The sequence below is a fragment of the Aquarana catesbeiana genome, linkage group LG06, assembly GCF_042186555.1.
Source record: "Aquarana catesbeiana isolate 2022-GZ linkage group LG06, ASM4218655v1, whole genome shotgun sequence".
Taxonomy (NCBI): Eukaryota; Metazoa; Chordata; class Amphibia; order Anura; family Ranidae; genus Aquarana; species Aquarana catesbeiana.
Window position 1 is genome coordinate 164881339 of NC_133329.1, and position 13768 is coordinate 164895106.

Sequence of the window (13768 nt, forward strand, 5' to 3'; positions counted from 1 at the left end):
TGACAAATTGTTATATTGCCAATAAATGTGCTTACTAAAACATTGCTTAACATCAGCAGGTGCCCAAAAATCACACAATAGAAAGCATGGATGAAGTCACTCATGTAGATTTATGAAGACTGCCTCATGAGACAACTTTCAGTAGCTGAATGGCTCCAGGCAAATCCTGGAGACATTTAATAGAGAGGAGAATGTCATGCTGTGTCACAACTTTATGTGCAGTACACATATTTGTAAAAAGCACAGACTACTCAGTACACTGACGTATCACAACCGCCTGTGGTATAGTCTTTTGTCACAGCAGTATATGCCTAAAGCAAGGTAATTCCAACAAGACAGAAAATATCAAGCCAGATTTTTTCAATATCAGCAAGGATCTATACAACACAAGTTTGGCACTTGAGTTAGAAGCAATGTTTATTTACATAAAAGGAAAATCCATGGTCATTATATGAGTTACCAAAGCTCACAAATTTTGGTTGCATTATTTCTATCTTTTTAGGTGAAACCTTGATCAGAGCCAGGTCAAAATGCCTGAGATAACTCAATTTGTCCTGAGACAGTTTATCCACAAACATAGTCACTAAGCTGGCAGTTGCTAATAATGTTATATATCTCTATGCCAGCCATAAAATCAACCTCAAATCATTGGCAGGAGATATGAACAACCCATGATACTTATCCAAAGACTGATAGCAACAGTTTAGCTAACTTGTAGCTGTTGTTGGCATTTTTCTCTCAGTTAGATGGACTCACCAGAGTGTTATCTATGCTCAATGCTAGGTCACAGTGATAAGTATGCACTGGAAGGACTAGGAAGAGTATTTACAAGAATAGCCGTTACTAACTCCACAGGGAAAAACCTTATGAAGCAGAAATTGCAGATGGTATTGGCGTTAGCAAACATAAAAAACCTTATACTTACCTAGGTGGATGCCGCATTGATCTGATGCTGCATCTTTCCCCGACCATCTCTACACTGAGAACTTAGTGATCAAATGCTGCTGATCGCTCAGTTCACCTCTCTGTTCTGAGCAAGGAGCGGTGACTGTCAGTCTCATCTAGGCGAGAAACAAGCAAGTGCTGAAGTGCACCATCAAAAAGACAACTTTTTTAAAATTTGAAATTTGTATCTGGTTGTGAGAAAGGATACAGGACAAAAAGTTGTTTTAATAGGTGAAGTTCTGCTTTAACTGCAAAAGAAAATATGGTCTCCTACCTTTTCAGATAGGACTGTGTTGTATGGAAGAGGGGTGTGTATCTTAAAAGTTGGGGAAAAAAAATATACAGTACTTTACATCCCTTGGAAGGTAACATGGTTCCGTTATCTTCATGCCATCTTTGTATTTAGTTATCTGCCTGGAGTTCACCTTTATGCTTTATGGGTTTTCACATGTAAATGTAAATACCCACAAAATGTCTGTCATGAATGCTGGAACACGTAATCTGTATTTTCCCTGTCACCCACTGTTCAAAAACCTTTGCAATAACCCATAATACTTATCCAAAGACTGATAGCAACAGTTTAGCTTTTTAGCTTTTAAAGCTTTTTAGCTTTAAAAAGTGTCTGAAAAGATGTGTGGATGAAATGCAAAAATTTGCAAAGAAGCATAACTGGATTTGCACATGCAGATATACCATACAGTATATAATGTTTATTTAAAGGTTTCTTTACCTGACTGGATAGTCGGCTGCACTGAGATTGATGAAGAAATCCCAAGACCAGTCAGACATCTCTAGGAGGTTCCTCATACTTTGCAAGTAAGTGGACAGAAGACTTGCCCCTCCCCAGATGGTCGCCATTCTCCATGAAGTGACACGTACATTAGGATATTGGCTGGCAAACTGGACTACTTGTCTGTGCAGGTAGTTGGATCTCTGTGTCAGGCCAAAGACATAAATAATGCAGAAATCATGTGCCCAAGATGTTTTTTTTTTTACATTACTTAAGAGAAACAGGTCAAACAAAAGATGCTGAAGAAAACAGATACATTAAATGGCTAATAAAAGTGAACTTATACTCTCAATACAATTTGAAGCTTAAACAAGATTAGTGTTCCATTAAACATATAAAAAAGTTCCAGGATCTCTTCCCTAATTGGCCAGTTACATGGTTTTTGGCTCTAAAGACCTAGGTGATTTGAAATGAGGCTAAGCCAGCATATCAGAGTGGGAAAACTTGATTGGCTGCTGGGGGAGGCTTGAAGGATCAACTAGTGAAGGGAAGTATACAGCTTTAATTATAATTGATTATTTAAAGCACCTGCTCTCACACAAAAAATATGAAGTAATTTCATTAATGGTACAAAACTCAGGGCACTTTGATATGCAAATATGGATTTCAGTAAGGAATGTTGTGGGCTAGCATGTCTCTTCTCAACCATGGCATGGAGGAGCTCAGCTATGAGGAAAGATTAGAGGAACTGAATGTATTCATTCTTGAGAAGAGGAGAATAAGGGGGGGGGGGGGATATGATCAACATGTTCAAATATATAAGGGGTCCATATAGTGAACTTGGTGTTGAGTTATTCTCTTTACGGTCAACCCGGACGACACGGGGGCACTCTTTACGTCTAGAGGAAAAAAGATTTCATCTCCAAATACGCAAAGGTTTCTTCACAGTAAGAGCTGTGAAAATGTGGAATAGACTCCAGCCAGAGGTGGTTCTGGCCAGCTCAGTAGATTGCTTTAAGAAAGACCTGGATACTTTCCTTAATGTACATAATATAACTGGGTACTAACATTTATAGGTAAAGTTGATCCAGGGAAAATCCGATTGCCTCTTGGGGGATCAGGAAGGAATTTTTTCCCCTGCTGTAGCAAATTGGAGCATGCTCTGCTGGGGTTTTTTTGCCTTCCTCTGCATCAACTGAGGGTATAAAATTGGGTATATTAGATTGTACGATATTTTTTATTTTATTTACCGTATATACTCGAGTATAAGTTGAGTTTTTCAGCACATTTTTTTTGTGCTGAAAGTGTCCCCCTCGACTTATACTCGAGTCAAGCACTTTTCTGCAGCAAAAAATTTCATTTTCCGAATCAACTTTGGGGCCCCGTATCTCAGGGCCACTTTGTGCTAGGAACCCCAAATTTGGTGTGCAAACCCAGTGGAACTGGTACCACAACATATCCAAAGGTTCCTAGCACTAAGTGGCCCCGAGATACGGGGCCCCAAAATCGGTTCGGAAAATGTCATTCAGAGCTGCAGAAAAGTGCTTGACATTTTCTGAACCGAATTTGGGGCCATGTATCTCAGGGCCATTAGGTGCTAGGAACCCCAAATTTGGTGTGCAAACCCAGTGGAACTGGTACCATAACATATCCAAAGCTGGGGTTCCTAGGACTAAGTGGCCCTGAGATACGTGGCCCCAAACCCGGTTTGGAAAATGTCATTCTCTGCTGCAGAAAAGTGCTTGACATTTTCTGAAATGATTTTTGGGGCCCTGTATCTCGGGGACACTTGATGCTAGAAATCCCAGCTTTGGATATTTTATGGGGCTAGATCCACTAAGTTTGCATACCAAATTTCGGGTTCCTAGCACTAAGTGGCCCCGAGATACGGGGCCCCAAAGTCGGTCAACTGTGTCCATCTGCAGCAATGTCATTTCGGGACCATTTGGGGTCAGAGACCCCAAATTTTGGCTGCAGCTAGGGGGCATCTAGGAACCCTTAACTACCGAGTTTGTAGTTCGGGGGACCTATGGCTGCAAATGGGCACAGTGAGGCATGCGAATGGGCACAGTGAGGCTGCAAATGGGCATTGTTGATCCTCTTTTCCACTTACAGTAGCTGTGCATTTCTCACCCTCGTCTTATACTCGGGTCACTAAGTTTTTCCCATTTTTTTGTGGTAAATTAGGGCCTCGACTTATACTCGGAACGACTTGTAACCCCTACTTTTGATCATTAAATGTAATATATAGTATAGCCTTAGTGATCCATTGTAAGACACACAAATTTGAGGGGAGAGGGTCAGCCCTTGATTTTCCGTTCTACATATTAGAGCGATATAGATTTTAGGGCTTTCAGGTTGCTCGGGGAAAATACTGAACAGTATGTGCAGAGAGAATGTCATGGATTTTGAGAGTCAATATCTATTTCGCAAAGCCTTAATAAAGGGAGCTTGATTTCTAAAGCAGTCATCAATGGGCAAGTTTGAGTACATTTTGCATGCATATTCACATGACTCAGTAAATTATGTTTCTTTAACACCAGATTTCAGGCTTAGGGTGATTTTAAGCAGTGGGTGGCTATATATCCATGCCTGGACCCAAATGCAGTAATAGATCCATATAACTTTCCTGTATACATTTCAGGGCCCTCCAATTATTACTGGAGAACTCCAGGAAGTATCATCAGAAAAGATTTTTGAAGGTAAATGTGTGGTGGTATTTAAAATTATTTCCATGCCTTGCCTTCTGAAATATAGCTCTGTAAAATCTCACATGCCAGTAAATGGGTACTGTGAGCTTACCACTACTATTCCCTGCTAATTATCTGCATGCAAATGGTTGTAGCAATGATAGCTCTATAGCAGGGGTCTCAAACTGGTGGCCCTCCAGATGTTGCGAAACTACAAGTCCCATGAGGCATTGCAAGGCTGACAGTTACAAGCATGACTCCCACAGGCAGAGGCATGATGGGACTTGTAGTTTCCAACAGCTGGAGGGCCACCAGTTTGAGACCCCTGCTCTATGGTGTTCTAACGTGGCAACAAATTCCATTCAGATAATGAAAGCAAAAAATGCAGGGACCAAAAATGGCCAGCTAACATTACTGTTATACTAGCATCAGGATTTTGGAGAGCTGAAACTCAGAAAGGACAGCATAGAGATCATTTTAATTATTACATAATTATTATTATTACAATTCCACAAGAAAAAAATGTTATCATTGAGATGCAAATACTGTTGTTGAAACAATCTTTGCCAAAGTCAGGAAACGCCCTCTAATCTCTATCTAAATTCAGAGCATTTAACTCTACCCTCACCGCTAATAGGTTTTCATAGGAACTTCTGTATGAGTACTGATGTCACATAACCATGCTAATTTATATGTCCCTTTGCATGTGACAACAGCTTGAAAAGTTTAAAAGTAATTTGTCACTATTCTTAAATGAAAGAACACTACGTGTCCTTAAATAAACAGATTGGCTTTGGACTTGATAAAACACAGTGGACCAACACCAGCAGATGACGTGGCTCCCCAAATCATCACTGACTGTGGAAACTTCACACTGGACCTCATGCAACGTCATGCTTCCCTCTGCTGACCAGCTTTATGGAGACGCAGATTTCATTTTCCAGCAGGACTTGGCACCTGCCCACACTGCCATAAGTACCAATACCTGGTTTAATGATCATGGTATCACTGTGGTTGATTGGCCAGAAAACTTGCCTGACCTTAACCCCACAGAGAATCAGTGGGGTATTGTCAAGATGAAGATGAGAGACATCAGAACCAAGAATGCAAACAAGCTGAAAGACACTATTAAAGAAACCTGGGCTTCCATAACACCTCAGCAGTGCCACGGGCTAATTGACTCCATGCCACACTGTATTGATGCAGTAATTCATGCAAAAGAAGCCCCAACCAAGTATTGAGTGCATTCTGTACTGTACATGGACATACTTTTCAGTAAGTAAGACATTTCTGTACTAAACATCCTTTTTTTATCGGTCTTATGTAATATTCTAATTTTCTGAGATACTGAATTTTGGGTTTTCACCAGCTGTGAGCCATAATCATCAAAATGAAAAGAAAGAAATGCTTGAAATATATCACTCTGTGTGTAATGCATCTATATAAAATATATGAGATTCACTTTTTGAATTGAATTAATTAAATAAATTAACTTTTTGATGACATTCTAATTTTTGAGATGCACCTGTATATATATATATATATATATATATATATATATATATATATATATATATATATATATATATATATATACAGTATATATTTTAGCTTTTTCATGGATCTATGATTGTCTCAAGCATGTTCGAATCCACTTACAGTTGGCTGGCTCACTACCCTTGCTGGAAGTCTATTCCAAAGCAGCAACTATTTTTTTCTGTAAAATAATACTTTACTGAATCTTGATCTTGGCTACACAATGAAAATTCTGTCCTTCTGAACATTTTTTACCCCCTAAATGTATTTAAAGGTTTCAATCATGTCTTCCCTTTCCCTTCTTTCCTCCAGACTGTACATAATTAGGTTCCTGAAGTCTTTCCTGATATGTATTATCCCTCAAACCTTTTGCTATTTTGGTACTTGTCTCTGGTCTATCTTATTAAAATCTTTTTGTAAGTGAGGTCTCCAGAGCTAGACACAGTATTCTAAATGGGGTCTAACTAAAGATCTCTATAGGGAAATCAGAAGCTTCTACCACCTGCTGGTGACCCCTCTAGTGATGCATCATATTTTCTTTTTAAATATGGAAAACAGTGTGTGCAAAGCCACACTGTTTGCTCTTTTTTTGCAATGATCTGAAACAAGTACTCCCAAGTATTTTTTTCTCTGTAGAAGACAGTGAAGAGTTAAAGAATCTGATGATAAAATAAGAGAATTTTTGGTAAGCTATGAGTGACTTCTCCATAAGAGAGAAGAGGCCCATCACCTTAGGACACTAGCAAAAAAATCGAGGGCTTATAGAGTGGGGAAGGGTTATGGGGAGGCACCCAGGGGGTGTGTCCTCAAAGGTTTTGCCAGTGACAATCACCTGAAGGTCTAAGGTATCTATCTATCACTATCTATGAATCTTTGAATACTTGGCCTGTGTCCTGTACTGTATGCCCCAGATAGCAGTAAAAACCTGACAGAGGTTCTAACTCTTCCTCACTCTAAATGTAATCTATTCTATTAATAATGGTTGGACATACATTTCAAAGTTTAAGTACTCTTTTAAGACTAATTACTTACTCCATCCTCCAGTGGACTAGCAAAAACAAATGGAAAATCTTACCTTATCACAATGAATGTAGAAGTAATGGTCCTTGTGGTAAATTGCCTTAAACATTCGCTGGAGTTGTCGAGAGGCTCTGCCATGAACAACTAGAACAAATGCTATCCTTACGGGATTGGTCGCCATATATTCCACTGAATCTTCATCCCACTGTACATTGTTATTTGCCTTTCCTAAAGAAAAGTAAACAAAACGGAAAATGAACTGTTTTCGTTTCACCAGTTAACATACAGCACTTTACAAACTCTGTAGAACAAAATCTACTGTCATGTCATCGCAGTAATGAATAGGTGTCCTCTGATCACACAGCTGCTAGGGCTTTACCTAAAACCGGAGCTGCATTAGCAGTGCAACTGCTGGTACAATTTCTTATATAGCATGACCATAATATACAATCTGTAAAGCTTGTCTTAGATGGATTACAATTTGGATGATTCAGCAGAGACTGTCCTCATTTTGATAAATTTGTGGCCATCCCTGCTTGACAGAACTTGATCGTCTGTTGAAGAAAATTGTTGGGAGATTTTTTTTGATCAGCAGCTGCAGCCAATGGACAACAAGGCAAATCTGGAGATTATCAAACAAAATAGAGGAGTGTATGAGAGGATCCTTTATTCTCTCCAAGGCAATAATCTTATAATCTAGTAGCTCTATTAACTAGATGCTAAACATGAGTGATGGTGAAGTGAAGGGGTCTCTTGACAGGCGTCCTATATACTTACAATGCTTTAGTAGATGGTAAAGTACCCACTAAAACACAAGACAGAAAACTTCACTCTCGTTATCTGCAGTAAACAATATTTTTCTTACACCAAAGCCCTGTTAAAATGTTTCTGTATTGTAGTTACTTGCTCAATCTTTTTTGTATAAAAAAAACACACACACATATATATATATATATATATATATATATATATATATATATATATATATATATATATCCAGAATAAAAAACAAAACAAAACACAGTAGCACAATGAAAACATAATCCACAGAAATGTTTTAATTACTTGTTTAAATAAAACTTTTCACAATCTGAGAGCATCAATAATGAGCCGATTTCCACAAAATGTCTGCATCGCTTACTAGAAGTTTTACCTTTTCATATGAGTGCTAAATCTAGACTAGACAACATGCTATAAATAAGCAGGGAAAAAGCCAATTTACAGCATGTAGTTATTTACTGCGACTCATAAACTAAATAGATTTTGGTTATCTGTATGCATCAGGAGTATTCTGCTTAATAAAAAATAAAATGACACTTTCAGAACAATGAAAGATTATCACCATTACATTTTATTCATTAGATCATAAATTTAATTTTTCTTGGAATTTTAGGAATTATTTTTCTTAGTTTTGCACATGAATCTATCTAGGATTGGAATTTCTGTCAGCAAACCGCACACACGCTACGGCTCCAAAGGGCAAAAATGACCTGGCTGTCAAGGGATTCAATGAAATCATCCTGCCCTTCTGAAAATGCAAGCTGCCTCCTTTTATACTGACTCAATGACTTCAGTATTTTCTACAAGTATGTGCATCAGAATATTCAGAGTTATATCCTTATCTATATATTTGTTCTTGTTTAGTAACTCAAAGTATTGAAGCACTATGGTGTAGCATCACTAACAGGGAAAAAGCATTTGCAAGATGAGATGTCAGCGATGGCAGTCTTTTTATTAACAATTGATCTTGTGACTATGATACAAAAGATGGGGTTCAAATGCAAGTTGTTTTTTTAATTTACCTACTTAATTTACTTATTTATGAAGCACTGTACACCACAAAAATGGATGTAAACTGTCCTGACACACATGCTTTTAGTTGGTCTTTGTTCTCACTGGTAAACAATAGACGCAGCCTATCACTTCTCATCATGGGACTAACAAATTAGTACAGTGACTGATGCCAAGGATCTAATAGTGAGCTCTCAGTGATTAATTTAAGGGACATTGCTGACAAAAGCACTACTTTAAAACTACTATATTTATTCCCAGAGTTCTTAATGTTTTACTTGTACAACTCTTTAGAAAAATAAAAAGATGCGCTTTTGTTACAGGATTTTACTTTAAGCTAGGAGAAATTGTGAAAACTTAAAGATTAAAAAGGAGCTTCAATCCTAACTTATTTCTCAAAGGTAACAGTAATGCATTAATTAAAGCTTATCACTGAACAGATACTGGAAATTTAATTTAGTTAAGTTTTCATTTACAAAAAAAAAAATTACATTTTTTTTTACATGAAATTACCATGAGATGGGTTCTGCATTCCCATACAGGTTTAAAGGAATGCAAAATCCACTTGAAACAGGTTGAATGCAAGTCAGAATAAGTACAAGTCAAATAAACCTGTCAATGAATTCTAAACAATCTCAAACTGATGTCAAACTGATGCCATCAACACAAGTCTACAGCCTGTCGACAGAAGCCCTTAACATAATTACAAATATTTTGGCATGCAAGGCAGTTTCCATACAGTATATGTATACCAACTGTGTACTTGGGGGCATAGAGTTCTGCTTAAAAAACCCTTTAAACCTGAATAACATCTATACTGCCATACATAACGTACAATTTACTTTCACATCTCCAAAACTGAAACACCTGCAAGCAACAGAATAGCTCATTTTTTCGACACTTCATAATGACTGTGTTTTTTTCAGTGGTTTTAATATGTATGCCCAAGTAGCAATGAGGATATGTATATAAAAAGGCCCTTTCATTGCAATACGTCTTACTATCCTTGATTTAAATGTTATTTGCTGATGGCGGCAATGTAAGTTCAGAGATTTTAAATTAGGAAAAATGCAGTGCACCTGTAAACACCAAATGTAAAATATTATACATTTAAATACATATTTCTGAGGAATGGAAAAATGAATATGAACTTCAGTAAACACAAAAACTCTGCCTTAAAGTCAAAGGGTGAACTACTGCTATTAGCTTCAAAAGGTGACAAGAATCAGTGGGACAAATTCAATGAAAAACAATGTGAACACAAACATCAAGTCAAAAATAACAAAAAAATAATAATAATAACAATAATGCTTCTGATGTCTAACATTGGATGTCTGGAGTAAACACGGGTACCCTTTCTGTAGCTCAATTCACCTGTTAGTCATTTATGCCCAATAAATCTTCACTTTGTAGAAGACTATAAGGAATAGTTATTGATTATCCGTCTCACTGTTCTGTCTCTGTATGTGTTAAATGTGATACAACCTTAAAATATAGCTAAAGGCAAAATTTTTTTTTAAGTTTTGAATAGAGTGGAGAGGGATCAGAACACTGTTTTTTTAGGCAAAAACTGGCCCAAACGAACTATGTCTCTCACTAACATGTGAGGCTGCTGGATGTGCGGTATAAACTGTATGTAGCTGAGGCTACATACAGCATACCGCACTGTGTTCTGGGTTGGAGCAGAGACTTTCTGTCTCATTCTAGCAATGAATACAAAGCTTCCTGATTGGCTGAGTCAGAGGTTGTGATATCATCAGGCCATCTATCTGACTCTGCCAATCAGAGGAAGCTTTGTTCCTTTAGAAGGATGTATTCTAGCAATGAATACAAAGCTTCCTCTGCTTGGCTGAGTCAGAGGTTGTGACATCAGCAGCCCACCTCTCTGACTCAGCCAATCAGATGAAGCTTTGTATTCATTCCTAGAATACATTGCTTTCTCTGATTGGCTGAGCACCGATCAAATAGTGTGTTTATTTGGGGGGTACTATCACATACCTCCCAACAGTCTCAGATTATGCAGGACTGTCCCAGATTTTAAAACAAATTCCGCTGAATTGAGCACTGTCCCACAACTCACCTGCCCAGCATCACTATTCTGCACAGTGCTACAGGCCAAGAGAAATGACAACCACCATGAAAAATCAGCACATGTCCATCCTTTAGCGGGTGTACCCTGTTATCATAACTTCAAAACAGTCTGTTTTTTGTGTGGCACCTCCCAGCAGTCAGGACAGACAAGGCAGAAGCTTGGGCGCTCCAGTCCGTAGCAAAGACGTGGAAACAGAAATTGTAGTTGTGCTCCTGCCGCTGTACATGGTAAATCTGGGAAGCAATGTAGTTGGGGTGGCAGACAGACCAGTGTCTAGAGTCTGCACTTCTGGCTGCTCAGAAAAATAGCAGCTGAGGTAAGTGAACTAGCAACAGTATGGTCTTTCAGTGAATGTACTCTGATTGTCAAGTGTAACCAGACCCACCTTGAAACTACATCCAACCAGAAGTTTTTGAAAATATCATGTGTCAGCATCAGACCTCTTCTAATGGGCTGTAGTTACAGACCATCTGAATGGTTACACAATACAATGAGAGAGTATACTCGGGGATGGGGACTGCTACTAGTTCACTCACTTCAGTTGTTATTTTTCACACCTGCCTATCACAGAGGGGCTGAACCTGGCCTGCAGTGGACTTATATATGTAGTAAAAGTAGGCTTAAAGGAAGGCTAGGAGAGAAGAGGCTCCTTTTACTTTTTCTACATTTTTATTTCCCCATTCCAACCATCAGGCTTTACCTGAACCCAGGCAGCAATTCCTACAAATATCAGGAGGAATATTATATACAGTTTCACAAGTAATTTTTACATGCTGTGGGGCTATTTTTGAAAGGGGAAGGGGTGGGTAGTCGGGGGTGGGGGCAGGGTGATTATCATACCATTAGGGCAGAAAATGCATTAAATATTCACTTTCACTGACAGCCCCCACCCTGAATACAAAATTCCTGGTCAAAACTGGAAAATGTAAAGCTTTGTGAAAATAAATAAATAAACACCTTGACCTGGGTTCTGCAAAACTAGTGACATCATTGTACCTCACTGCTGTCTCCTGGGAAAGCAGAGGGACCAGAATTAATTTTTGCAATGTGCTGCCAGAGGTAATGCATGGTGATGCCATCTGCTACTCCAGAAAGTAGGTGCGACTAAAACACACTTATTTAAGCATGGTAAAACACACCCATCCTTTCCATTTAGTTTTATGTGGACAAAGAGTGTCAATCCCAGGCAAAAGGGCAGGGTCTATCATTTCTGCACCCTGTTCTGCCCTTGCAAAATGAAGGGAAAGGGGGGAGGGGGGTGTGGTACTTTGCATCTCTGCCTTGGGTGCCAGAGGACCTTGCCCCAGGCACTGGTTCTGTGCAGTACACTTTCCACAGGCATCACTTTTACCAGGCACCTGCCCTAGTTTCAGAAGTTGCTTTTTTTGCTTTGGCCGCTGCAGTGTCATCACCATCTATACTGCACCTTCAGACTGTCAAATTTCACATACAGCAGCACTTTAGAGCCAAGGGAGGGCTCTCCTAGGTTTTAATTACATAATCCAACCAAGTGGAAGCCATCCCCTCACAGAGCACTACCACTGTGTGAGGTGTGGTGAATGGAGGGAGATTAGTTGGTGGCAGGAGAAAACTCTGTATTAGGGGGTTGAGAGGTACATATTCCTGAACCCTGCACTCTGTGCATTACATACTCCTGACCACTGTACTCTGTATGCTGTGCTGTACTGGACAGATACCTGATCACTGCACTGTTTATGCCATATTTTACGTTACATACTTCTGACCAAAGTGTTACTGTTTCAACAGTTGCTGGTTGCTATGTAGTAACTGACTATTTGATGAAGTTCTTCTTTAGAATATGCTGAAACGCATATGAAATAGAAGAGTTTTCTAAAAATGATTGTGCTGATTGTTGTACGTGTCTGTTAGACTGTCGATTGTGGCACAGTAATTAAAACATAACGTACAAGGAATGTGGCATATCTGTGCCATGTGTACAGCAAAGAGACTGAGATTTTATTTAACCATGCTCCTTTAAGACATTTACATTTCTGGCACAGTTAGGTGGGAGGGCCGTATGTACTGTGGGAGCAGTCTATACTGGGGAGTATGTACTGTTGTGGGAGAAGGTCTGAATTGGAAGGGGAGCCTGTACTGGAGAAAGTCTGTACCGGTGTGTGTTGGGGGTGCCTGTATTTGGGGGATGGGGAATCTGCACTGGTCAAGAGGGTCTCTACTGGAGGGTGATCTATACTGGTGGAGAGGGTGGGGTCTGTACTGAGAAGGGACTGGTAGGGTGGTCTGTGCTGAGGGTGGTTTAGGGCTGTGGGGGGGGGAAATCTCTACTGGGTGGGAATTTGGGGCTGAGGGAGGAAATCTTTATGGGGAGAATATGGTCTTGGAGGGGGGATTTGGACTGCGAGGATGGGGTAAAGTTAGTCCACTTTTCACTGGCCACATGTGCTACGCACCATATTCTACCTCTTTAAAAAAAATTGTCCCTCATTGTCAATTTCAAAAGTTGGGGGGTATGCTATTCTACCTAATATAGATGCTTAAAAGTAAACTATAAAAGCAAATTGGGGCTATTCTGGTACCCCAAGGTCGATAATGAAATAATGACATATACTTATTATCTTAAAACACAAATCGTTTTATTAAATACAGTTTACAATAACATGTATCTCTACAAATCGTTTTATTAAATACAGTTTACAATAACATGTATCTCTAAAATGATGGGTACTGGAAAAGTCCCATTTGCCTTGTATTGTTTATTTTGGAGTGTGAGTCGTTTCTGTTCATTCTACAAGAAATAAAATATACATTTTGTGTGGACTTTACGGCTATATAAAACATAGACAAAACTATGCATTTTTTTTTACTAGCATTTGAAAGGTCTATGCAGATTAATACGATTTGATATTGCCGATCAATTGTTTTTCATACAAAATACAGAGGCCAATACCATGCCTGTCGATATATCTAAATACCCCAGTGTAT

General features: G+C 38.9%; 1 protein-coding gene across 1 annotated transcript in view; it reads right to left on the reverse strand.

Annotated features, from left to right (window-relative positions):
* The window catches only part of XYLT1 (xylosyltransferase 1), a 656093-nt gene that overhangs the window by 269353 nt on the left and 372972 nt on the right, over positions 1 to 13768 (reverse strand). Inside the window, exons 3-4 of the mRNA XM_073591126.1 lie at positions 6977 to 7149; positions 1676 to 1878 (exon numbers count right to left, since the gene is read on the reverse strand). Coding sequence (XP_073447227.1) covers positions 1676 to 1878; positions 6977 to 7149 — 376 coding nt within the window. The remainder of the gene's footprint in view (positions 1 to 1675; positions 1879 to 6976; positions 7150 to 13768) is intronic.